Source organism: Felis catus, chromosome A1 (genome assembly GCF_018350175.1).
Source record: "Felis catus isolate Fca126 chromosome A1, F.catus_Fca126_mat1.0, whole genome shotgun sequence".
NCBI lineage: Eukaryota > Metazoa > Chordata > Mammalia > Carnivora > Felidae > Felis > Felis catus.
Genome location: NC_058368.1, coordinates 131,840,575 through 131,853,258, shown reverse-complemented (window position 1 = coordinate 131,853,258; position 12,684 = coordinate 131,840,575). Strand labels below are relative to the sequence as shown.

The following is a 12,684-nucleotide window of genomic DNA, read 5'->3' as shown; positions in this document are numbered from 1 at the left end:
AGAAAATACAAAACATTTATGTAGAACAGCAAATAGTTCAGGTCTGCTAACAGTGTTTCCTACATTTCCCTGATAAGAATTCCAGGGAATTCATTAAAAGTACAGCTTCTCAGGCCCCTTCCTTGGAGATTCTGTTCAGTAGGTCTGAAATGGGGTGTAGGAATGTAATTTTTAATTTTTAAGGAAGTATTGGACCTATTTTCCAGTGGTTTTAAATGGTTTAGGAAGTATTAGACAAGGGCGCCTGGGTGGTTCAGTCAGTTAAGTGTCTGACTCTTGATTTCAGCTCAGGTCATGATCTCAGTGTTGGTGAGATTGAGTCCCGCATGGAGCTCTGGGCAGTGCAGAGCCTGCTTAAGATTCTCTCTCTCTCTGTCTCTCTGCCCCTCCGCTGCTTGCGATCTCTCTCTCTCCCTCAAAGTAAATAAATAAACATTAAAAAAAAAAAAACAAAACAAAACAAGAAGAAGAAGTATTAGACCAGAGGGCAGAATTGGTAAAGGGGGATCATGGCCTTACTTCTAGAGTTAACAGAGTGTAACTGTGACATCTTAAAGAGGTTTCAGGGTTTCAGGAAGACTGTTCTGAGTGAAAGAGAATAAAGAGTAAGAACTTGGGAGACCAGTCTATAGACTAAGGCAGCAGCCCAGGCTAGAAATGAAGGCCTGAATGAGGGTAGTAGCAAAAAAAATTAAAAGGAAAAATAGATTTAAGATATGTTATGGATGAAAAATTGGTAGAATACTACAACAAACTGGTTTTGCAGAGAAAAAAGTAAGAAAAACACCGCAATCTAAAATTTTTCTTTAGAGGATACTGATACCAGGGAGTGGAAAAAGAAGTCACAGAACAGGGAGAAGTCTGGAAAACAAAGATAATGAACTAAGCCTTGGCTAGGGCTTGGGTTACTAGTAAGATATTCAAATAGAGAGAGATGGCCAGTAGGCAGCTGGTGAAAAGAAGAATAAGCCAACTAAAAGATACAGATTTGAGGGTCAGAAACAAACATTTGATAATTTTATCACACAGCACAGAGTCAGATGAGAGAAATATGATGACACAATACTAGGCCTATACTATTCATTTGATAATGGACTGTGGTTTGCAATTTTCTTGGCAAAAAGGAACGAATTTAGTCTTTCCACTGTGTGAAGTGTTTTTCAGGTTTGAGAGCAAACATAAAGGGCAAGACAACACTATCTGCGGTGCTCTCCTTTTGCATTTCAACCTTGTAGCAAACACAAATTGCTTTTATCAAGTTCACGATATTCAGTGTAAATTAAACATTTTGTTTGTTTTACTTTGTACAATAATAGTAAGCAGCAGCAGCAGAAGATATGCTTTAAACATGTAACACATACTGTTGTTACAAATAGAAAAAAATTCAAACTAATTTCCTAGTAAAGTCAATCCTAAACTTACTGAACAAAACTTACTTCAGACTAGAAATTTAATTTGACAAAAAGAATGACAGAAGAGCTCCTTTCTCCTACCCTGGCTCTGTCCCTGGCTCAGCCTGATGTCCAGGACCCTGTGGGAGTTAGGCAACAGCAGGGGGCCAGCTGCACTGAGCTGCCTTCCACCCCAGAATGCTGTGCCACCAATGCAATTTCCCACCAGCCTTCTAGATGGCTTCGGCTGGGAGGAGGCAGCTTCTGAGCACTTGAATCATAATTGAGACTTAAATGGCTATAGAAACCTAAGACCAAAACTCTGATTTTACTACCTCTTAATTACATTGGTCTTGCACAGTGACCTAGCCTGAGTACTGATTTCTTTGCTTAAATAGGAATAATATCTATATCACATGGCCATTTTAGAGATTACATAAAATAAATATTTATTTATAGTGGAGCTAAATCTAGTGGAGTCAAATGACGGAGAAGACACTCCAGACAAAAGGAGAAACAGGAGTGGGGGTATTGTGGGGAAGGCATGGGTATGTAAGGAAACTTGACATCTTCAGAAAACATCAGTGAAAGGGACTCCTGGCAACTTCCAGATCTGACATTTGTGGTTTTGTCCATTTACAAATATACCCACAGGATCATGACATGAAGTATATCTTTCATTTTAATAAGGCACAAATTTGAATCATGAATAATGCAAAACTAGTGCTCTGACATCTAAAGAAGATAACTTCAGACATACTGGGGTGCCAGAGTGATCAATGATACTGAACAGGCCTAAAGAAAGGAGGTTTTCATATAAAGATGTATTTAACTTTGACACCTGAAGTAGAGATGTTTCCTAGAGAAAAAATCAAGAATGTGGGATAATAGCCCAGAAATAATATTGGGCTGTGTTCCTAGAGTTCAGAATTATTAGCATACAGGTGGTAGCTGAATCCATGGTATCAAACATATCACTCAAGGACACTGAAGACAGCAAGACAAAAATTATGACCAGAACATTTCTCTTTTTAAAATTTTTTTTTGATGTTTATTTATCTTTGAGAGAGAGAGAGGTGTGTGTGAGCATGAGCAGTGGAGGGGCAGAGAGAAAGGGGAGAGGATCTAAAGTGATGAGGGAAGTATATGGATAAAGAATTAAAAACAAGGGTAAAAATAATGTGCTTTTTAAATCAATGCTGTCATTACTGTTGGTTAGAAATAGGTAACTATTGGGGCGCCTGGGTGGCGCAGTCAGTTAAGCGTCCGACTTCAGCCAGGTCACGATCTCGCGGTCCGTGAGTTCGAGCCCCGCGTCAGGCTCTGGGCTGATGGCTCAGAGCCTGGAGCCTGTTTCCGATTCTGTGTCTCCCTCTCTCTCTGTCCCTCCCCCGTTCATGCTCTGTCTCTCTCTGTCCCAAAAATAAATAAAAACGTTGAAAAAAAAAACAATTAAAAAAAAAATAAAAACAGATGTCAGAAAATATTTTTCATGTGAAAGTCTACAATCAAACAAGCAGTTTTCAATGAGGCAAGTTAAGTGGTAGTTTCATTATAAAGGTATCTCAATAGCTAGATTTAAAAAATAGTAAACTGTGCCACATTCACAGTGATACACATAGCATTTCTCTCACTGCAAGATATGCTAACATTTTTACCTCAAATCCCAAGTTATAAAAAGACTCTTTTTAAAGTAAAAAGGCAGTGCTAAGTTATGGAATTTTAATTACTATGATAAAACTTTGAACCTAATCCTTTAGGTCTCCATGTTCACTAATCTTCTTTCTTTCTTTTTAAACACTGCAAAAAGGTAATCTATTTACAGAAGAGTGGTTTAAAGGCATTATGGCTTTCTTTACAAACAGATGTAAGAACAGGAATTGTCCACTTTTTAAAAACTCTGCATTTCAACCCTCCACTATTATTATAATGTGCCAAACTGCTGTATCAAAGGCAGTCCTCCCTCCCCTTCCTTCCATCCTTCCCATCCCTCCCCAATTTGATTCTCTAAATAAATTTCCATAATTTCTTCATCATCCGTGGGAAGACATACCAGAATCTTTGGGAGTACAAACCCTTGAGGATGATTTTCTTGGAGTATATTTAACAGATTCACTGCTCTAAATAATGGCAAGGCACCATAGGTGTTCACAATGTATACTATGATAAAAGTGATATTCAGGAAAATGATACTTACAGGCCTAATGGAAGCACTGGTAGGGTCAAAGGCCAGGAGGCAATATATAATCCAAATACATGTATCTTATACTGAGGCAGACATAGGTTCAAATCCCAGCTCTAGCTACTTACTAGTTGTGTGACTGAGCAAATTATAATCTATCTATACCTTAATTTATTTATGGGTGAAATGGGGATAATGATAATATGTATCTTAAAGGGCTGTGATGAGAATTAATGACATTAATAATATATAGATAGATAATATTAAAATGAATGTAAGACCTTGGTCTGTCACTATTTATTATAATAATGATCATAATCATTATCATCTAGCAAATCATTTAAATAGCAATTAAAATCTGAATCACAAAGTTGAGTCATTCTTTAACTCTAGTTCTGACTGATTAAAAAAAAAAAAAAAAGCCAAGTTAAAAAACCCCACGAAATTACAATTTTAAGAGGATATATCATCTCAGGAATTGTAAATATTACTAACAACAGGTCATTTTACAAATCAGTTCGACAAACGCTTCCTGACTGTGTACTATGAAAAACATGCTGTGCCACATGTAGCAGGAGATACAAAAATACCTTTTATAATTCAGAACAAAGGGCAACTTAGCGTTGTACCTGACTAACTCGATTTACTTCCTCCTCTTCTTCTTCAGCTTCCTCTCCAAATGAAAGTAAACTAAAATTTCTTATCAAAAAAAAAAAAGAAAGGAAAAAAGAAAATTAAGAAAAAATTAAACAAAACTTATTGCATTTTCAAAGTAATAGAATAGAATATACAAGAAGAAACACATTTTGACCATTCAGCAGTATCTAATATGACTTAGGATTCAGCAGAAATCTACTAAGGATCTGTATTTTCAGCATAATGTTACGGCATTGGCTTCAGACCATAGATACTTCACATATTAGATGAAACTAATGACTAAAATCCATCCTGAGCACGACCATTAAGTATACTAAGTCAAGCATGACAGAAATAATTATGCTTTTTTATATATATAAATATTGGTTAACAAAATGGAGATTTCTGAAAAACTAATAAATATATAGCCCCAAGAGCACTACAAATGGGAAGCAATTAATCTAGCATCTTCCAAAACAGGTCTCAAAATTTAAAAACTGATAAAAGTTATGCAAAATTGTCAAATAAAAAAAATATAAGCAATAATCTTAACAAAAAAAGAGCCCATGGGGAAGAAGAAACTGTCTTCTCTGAGGCTTCAAATTAAAGACATCTCAAGGAAGATAAATAATAAGTTATTAAAACTCTCTCTCAAGTATTGGAAAAATAAAAGATTTGGCAACAAAGAGGAATTTTCTTTCAAAACCTAGATGGAATCAATGACTACCAAATCATCCCTAAGATATTTGCTATGAATTAAAAACAAACAAAAAACAAAAACACATAGCTTTCAGGCTTGTTGCCAAGATAAATAATAGTGATGAAATACTGTATCTGAATATGGTGACAGTGACCTTTCACTCAGAGATAAACTAGTCAAAATAAATGAATCAAAAAATAGGAGAGCAAATATATAGCTATATAAGAATTTATTTTGCCACAAGACATCAACTGCTTATTAAAGTGGCTCATATTTGACAGTTTATAAAAGTGACTTAACTTATATTGTAGGATGTCACAAAAAGAAACAAATATGTATTGAATACCCATACCACTGGGTGTTTTCAAATTCCTCTTTTTGTTTTATCTTCATAACAACCAGACGTTGTAATTATAATCTCCATTTTACAAGATGGGGAAACTGGGGATCAGAAATATTAACACACTTTGCTTCTTATAAACTGAGGCAGGATTATACTTAGAACTGTCTGAATCTATCACTTAGGAATAAAATAAAATAACTAATATGGACGCTGGAAATCACTAAAAGATCAAGCTGAGATCTGACTCTCTGATATCTATTTTTATAAAATAGACAAAACTAATAATGTGAAAAATACTGTTCACAAAATACTGAAACTTATTTACTCCAACACAGGAGCGAACAATTATGTAACCATGCAGTCATTATATCATTCATCCTTTACTTTCCAAGTTGTTTATACTGAGCATATATTAATTGAAAAATTAGTAAAAAAAACAAAAATTCTCAACTCATTTATATAAATAATTGCTATAGTGATCATAAATATTTATGTTTATTAATACAGATTTCATATAGACAGCTGACACAATACTTCTTCAGATTAAGTTCAAGTTATATACAGTTTTTAAGTATAAGAAATGAATTTTTAGGAAAAACCGCATAATTCAGATATCTTCCTGGCCCACACTGGCCTCCCCCTTCACTGTAGACAGTTGTTACAAAAGGAAATAAAATGAATTAAATGAATTCTTCAGCTTTTCAATCTGAAGAAAAATGTTTCTATTATGATTACTTTGTGCCTTTGGGCTTCAATTTCTTTACTTCCTCCTCTGGTTTCTCTTTTTTTGGCTTTTTTATTTCTCTGGGAATGATGTCATCAAAAGGATTAAACAAAACCTATGAAAAAATATTTTGAAAACATTATTCCATTTTTTAAAACTTCACAAAAAATTAAGACCAATATTTAATTATGTTGACATTAGCATTTATATTTTTTGCTCACATAACTATTATAAGTCTAATATATATACTACATAAAGTGCTTCCACTTACATGGTCTCATTGTATTCTCTCAATAATCTTATGTGCAATTAAGTAGAGTGTATTTTATCCTTATTTTATAAAGAGGAAAAATATTCAAGAAACCTTAATATCTAGTAAGGAAGACAAACTCAAGGGTTTTGACCCCAAAGCAAATGCTCTTAAGGACCTTGCTTCCTCAATGAAGGATCACTCTTAAATTACTTAGGAAGTTACTTCATTCAGCTAAACAAGTCTAATTCCTCTAACTTTCCACTGTAAATCAAGCTTTTCATGCATTGGATTATCAGCTAAAGTCTCTTCCTTGAAGTCAAACCTTCAATTAAAAAAAAAAAAAAATTCTTAACCAGAAATTGCACCTAAATTACACAGACAAAATCTGAGTTGTACTATTGATTTAGTATAAAGCCTCCATCCATTAGTTTAAAATACTAATAATCAGTTTCTTTTAAATGATCAATTAAGCACTGTATCTTAGAAATCATGCTCCTACCTCACAACTTCTTATTTTATGTGGATTGCGTGGTCTTTCTTCCTCATCAACGTCTACTTCTGTTAGCCGTAGCATGTTATATACTGTATCCCCTGTAACCTATCAGATAAGAAAACTGCAAACTATTATAATTATTCTTTGAATTTTTCTTAATGTTTATTTATTTTTGAGAGACAGAGAGGACAGAGCGTGAGTGGGGGAGGGGCAGAGAGAAAGGGAGACACAGAACCTGAAGCAAGCTCCAGGCTTTGAGCTGTCAGCGCAGACCCCAACGTGGGGCTCGAACCCACGTACCGCGAGATCATGACCTGAGCCAAAGTTGGACCTTAACCAACTGAGCCACCCAGGCGCCCCTATATTCATCTTTGAAATAAAGGAAGACTTCTGAAAATACTTTTTTCAATAACTAAAAGGAAATTTCATATTTTTATATAGAAGCATATATAGTAATAATGCAAATAAAGCAATTTCATCTTAAGGGGGAAAAGGAGAAATGGAGTTCAATCCCTTGATAACATTTTTATGAAATTTCCAATATATATATAATATCAGTTTTCATTAAAAATAAAAATATAATGCCAGGTAACCTCCTACTGAATGACAACTTTTCATTAAAAAAAATAATAAATTTAGATTTTAGAATTGGGCAGAACAAGCAAATAAGAACACGTGGAAGTGCTTTACAGATATTATCTTGTTTAATCCTCATAAACATCCTAAATACAGGTCCTTATACTCCTTATCTAGAGAAGAACATTGAGATTCAAAGAATTACACAGCGACAGTGTTGGCCTTTCTGAATTCTCATCACTAAGCTATACTTTGTCTCCAGTGCGAAAGGTATATAATAGCAATTGTAAAAAGTGGTTCACAATGACAACCTAAATCTCATTTTATTATATGCTGTTACTTTTTTTTTTTTCAATAACAGGAAGGGAAATCGTTGAACATCAGATAACCTGTGCTGGAGTGGTTCAAATGTGCCAATGCTTATTTCTTAACCTACGTTGTTAAGTTTTAAGCAACAATATTGTACTACATGTTTTCAGCATGAGTCCTTAGATTCAACATTTCTCAGGAGTTTTAAAGCAATACCAGTTTTCCAGTTGTGCTCAGTTTGTTTGTTCCTCTTCATCATCAGAAAATCCAGTTTCATCTAGGCTTGGGGAAACCATTCCTACTGAACCAGCAGAGGGAGCTGATACACTAGGGATGTGTAACATGCCTAAGACTTAACACATGTGGGAATGTGGGAATTAGAAGAGAAAGTGAGAAAACAAAACGGTCAGAATCCTCCTTTAAACAAAATGGTTCAAAATTCTACGGAAATGATATTCCCTCATATGATGCTAAACGTGAGCAGGATTAAATAGCTCCTATTCAAAGTAGTATTTCAGGTAAAAAGTTTTAATGTTAACATAATTTCCACTTTAAACTTTAAGGAAAACTTAAAACTACTAAATCTTGTTACCTAGATAATGCCTAGGTTTCTAAGAATGTAGAAATAATATTAGCTGAGTGATGCAGTAGCTAATACCATCAGTATGTTTTAGAAAAAGGAAAATTTTAAAGTTATAATCAATGACTTATTTGAAACATACACACATAAAGTTCAGATGGTCCTTCATAGTTCACTATAAAAGGGATATATTCCACCATTTTTAGAAATAATAAAAAAATAACCCAGGGAATATTTTTATGAGGGCAACTCCTAGATAAGTTGTCCATATGTATCATAGAAGCTGAAGATAACTGGACACAAACCTTTCCAAAAATGGTGTGCTTATTGTTAAGTTCATCTGCTCGACCCAGTGTAAAGAAGAATTGGCTGCCATTATCATGAGGACCAGCATTTGCCATGGCAACCAGCCCTCTCCGATTAAAACGTAACCGTGAGTGGAATTCATCCTGAAGCATTAAAAAAAAAAAAAAGTTTAGTGAATGATCTCAGTTATAAGGACCTTCATAGTCAGTAAACAAGGTCTATACAACTTCTAATCAAAAATGCTAAAGTTTTATTTAACTGATTTTCAAGTATAAGCAAATCCAGTGTTTATTCCCTCGATGCTATTAAACTTGACTTCACTAGCCTGGAAGTATCTTCTAAATATACACAACCACAAATTTAGCCTATTTTATGGGAAAGCTGCCCATATTTACACAGAAGAAGACACTCAAAGGGTAAGTGATTTCAAACTCATTCCCCTATTCTTCACATCCCTCAAAGTAATCTAACTTTTTAGAACCTTCTATTTTTTTCTCCAAAAAAACCTATCTTTGAATCACGGCAGAGTCTTCAACTACTGCCCTTCCCCACTCTGTTCTAAAGGTCATGAAAAAATTGTTTTCTTCTTGGTTTTTAATTCACGGAAACTACTATAAATTGTTTTACTCTGTTTTTTACAGGTCTTTGTTAAATCTTTTCTGAACAAGCACTGGTCCCATTTGCCAGTTTTCCAAAGAGCGAGAGCAAGCCTTTCTAAGGTGAATTTCTTGCTATGGGAGGGCTCCATAACCTACATTAGTCTCTCCATTAACAGAATTTCATTCCAGGCCTGATGCTAGACTCATTTATAATATAGCCATGTTATGTAATCAATGCTTTTCAGAAAGAAAGTTATTTTTCCTTAATAAATAATTGTCAAAGATTTGAACTCAAAGAGTCCTAACTCTGTATACCCCGTGAAAAATGACCTAACTGAAAAACTTAACAAGGTAACCATATTACCTGGACATAATAGGCAAAAATCTCAATTTAGAAGGAAATTGTCAAAAAGAGCTATTCTGTTACACTGAATAACAGAATAAAGGAATGCTTCCTACTAGATGGAAGCTCCAAAATCCGGAGACATCTCAATTTGGTAAAATACAAAATAGTTTTATAGTGACATTTGAGACTTTTTTATTATACCCATTCCTCATTTTCTAAGGCCATTATCATCTGGAAATTAAAGCAAACAGGTCAAGTGTTGTTCTCAAAAATCACACAGTGACCCAGTAAAAAATTAAAAGAAACTCCAGACCCTCTCTATCTCATTAGTAAAAACATGATGTCTTCAAAAATTCTCTCACTTTAAGAACTAATGATGTTTACTCATTCAAAGAACATGATATTAGCACCATCAGATAAAAAAACATTTAGTGTTTACTTGAACCCTCTGTGATTTTAATACCTTAACTAGGACATTAACTCTTTTTTTCTTTTTAGTTCTGTGTTGGCAGTTAACAAATCACTCACCTATTCTTTTTTTTAATTTTTTTAAATGTTTATTCATTTCTGAGAGAGAGAGAGAGAGAGAGAGAGCGCGCACGCACATGCACAAGCAGGGGAGGGGCACAGAGAGAGAGATGGAGACACGGAATCTGAAGCAGGCTCCAGGGTCTGAGCTGTCAGCACAGAGCCTGCCTGCTGCGGGGCTCAGAACTCACAAGCTGAGCCGTAAGATCATGACCTGAGCCAAAGTTACATGCTTAACAGACTGAGCCACCCAAGTGCCCCATCACTGACCTATTTTTGATTAATATACTTTTTTCTAACACTTTTTATGTTAATTCTTTCTTCTGTCCCTTTGTGATTTCCTGTTGTGTAATGCATTTTCCACTACAGGGGTCTACTGTGCACAATTAAGAATGAATTCTGCATTGGACCAAATTGTGTCTCCCCAGAATTCATCGGTTGAAGCTGTAACCCCCAGTGTGACTGTATTAGAGACAGGGCCTATGAAGGGATAATAAAGGATAAATGATGTGATAAGTGTGAAGCCCTAATCCAATAGCGGTGATGTCCTTATAAAAAGAGGAAGAGACACCAGAGCTCACTCTCTCTACCATGTAAAGACACAGCGAGCAGGCGGCCGTTGACAAGCCAGGAAGAGAACCTTCCCCAGAAATTGAATGCCAGGAAGCTGATCCGTACTTCCTAGCCTCCAGAACTGTGACAAACAAATTCCTGTTGTTTAAGTCACCCTGTCAGTGGTATTTTGTTGTAACAGTCCAAGCAGATTAATATAAATTCCATACAGTATTAAAAAAAATATTTTAAAATAAAATGGCATATGAAATGTTCTAAAACCTTTTTACATTTACAGAGTTGCAGATATCAGATACAGTCAGCTATCAAGAATTATGTTATGTAGTCTTTTTTTCTGACTCACATTTTCCTCACTACCACCATTAGCTCTACCTGAATGCAATCTAGCAAAAAATTAGCAATAAGACAACTCTGAAAGAATGCTTGATAGGGTAAGTGCTGCTCTTATCCCTTATAATCCCAAACATGTGATAAATACCAGATTTTGTGCAGTAATGTGAAATGTAGTTTTTTCACAGGGGCACAGTGATTTTCAATTAAGGGATCCAAATTGATTTGCAAATAAATAACAATAAAAATTCAGTCTCACCTTGAATGGGGCTCCATAGATAGATTCTCCACCAGTCCCTGTGCCAGTAGGATCTCCCCCTTGGACTATGAAACCAGGTACAACTCTATGAAAAATGGTGTTGTCATAATATGCTGAAAGAAATTTAAAATAATTTAGCAAAGTCTAAAGTGAAGTATATAGCTATCAGAGTTAATATAATTAGAGTCACAAGATCTCCCCCCCCCCCAGAATGCTAAATAGGCTCCTAAACCCAAACCTTTTCTTCCCTACTTATTATAAAATGCCTACTCAAAACAGCACAATTTCTACAAAAAAGCATGACTGTTGTTGTGTTGTACTTATTTCCAGGAGTCTCTCAAATTGCATTACAGTTTATACATAAATATATTATTTGGAAGCTTTTAATATACAAGAGAGATCGCATATGATCTCCTAATAGTACTTATTATCGGGAACCTAAAATCACGAGGGAGACTTCACCAAGGAAAAGAAGTTGCATGTGGGAGAAGCATGGCATCTCGGTGAGGTAAATCATGAGCAAAGAAGTTGTTGAGAGCAAAATGGCAAAAATTAGGGTTTGACTGAATCAGGGAGTTTATATTAAGAAGTAGCAACAACGGACAATATGAATAAGAAAAGATTCTCAATATCATCAGTCATTAGGGAAATGCTAATCAAAACCACAATGAATACCACATCACACCCACTAGGATGGCTATCATCCAAAGGAAAGGAAAATAGCAAGTGTTAGTGAGGAGGTGGTGAAACTGGAGCCTTGTACATTGTGTGTTGGGTTGTAAAATGATACAGGCACTGTGGAAAAGTTTGATGGCTCTACAAAATTTAAACACAGAATTATCCATCAATCTTACTTCTATGAATACATCCACCCCCCAAACTGAAAACAGGCACTAAACAAATACTTGTATATGAATGTTCACAGCAGTGCCGTTCGCAACTGCAAAAGGAAGAAACAATCCAGATGTCCATCAATGAGTGAATGAATAAACAAGATGAGGTATTTACATACAGTGGAAGATTACTCAGCCAAAGAAGGGAGTGAAATACCGACATGCACTACAACATAGATGAAGCTCAAAACTACGCTATGTGAAAGAAGCCACACACAAAAAGTCATGTATTATATGATTCCATTTATATGAAACATCCAGAATAGGTAAATCCATAGAAATGGAAAACAGATTGGTGGTTGTCAGGGGAGGAGAGAGGGGAGAAGTGGAAGTGATTGCTTAATGAGTAGTTTTCTTTTGGGATAATAAAACTGTTTTGGAACTAGACAGAAGTGCTGGTTGTGTAACATAGCAAATATACTAAATATCATTGAATTGTCTTTGAAATGATTACTTTCATGTTATGTACATTTCACCTCTTATAAAAGATCCCTGAATGAAAGGAAAAAAAAATTATTTTTATCTCACCCAAAGTGGTTTTGAACTTATATGAACTAATCAGGTGAGTACAAGAGGAAAATTTATGTAGAATATAGGTGTAGCCCTGAAGTAAGTGCTGAATAAACAGACTCTATTATTGTTAAATCAAACAAACAAAACCCA

At 35.0% G+C, this 12,684-nt stretch overlaps 1 protein-coding gene across 5 annotated transcripts in view; it reads right to left on the bottom strand.

The window, feature by feature from the left end:
- Positions 1-12,684, bottom strand: part of CWC27 (CWC27 spliceosome associated cyclophilin) — a 192,830-nt gene that overhangs the window by 166,314 nt on the left and 13,832 nt on the right. For all 5 annotated transcript variants that reach the window (XM_003981012.6, XM_023257015.2, XR_002159717.3 and 2 more), the window contains exons 3-7: positions 11,129-11,241; positions 8,493-8,636; positions 6,729-6,827; positions 5,988-6,091; positions 4,203-4,272 (exon numbers count right to left, since the gene is read on the bottom strand). In XM_003981012.6, coding sequence (XP_003981061.3) covers positions 4,203-4,272; positions 5,988-6,091; positions 6,729-6,827; positions 8,493-8,636; positions 11,129-11,241 — 530 coding nt within the window. The remainder of the gene's footprint in view (positions 1-4,202; positions 4,273-5,987; positions 6,092-6,728; positions 6,828-8,492; positions 8,637-11,128; positions 11,242-12,684) is intronic.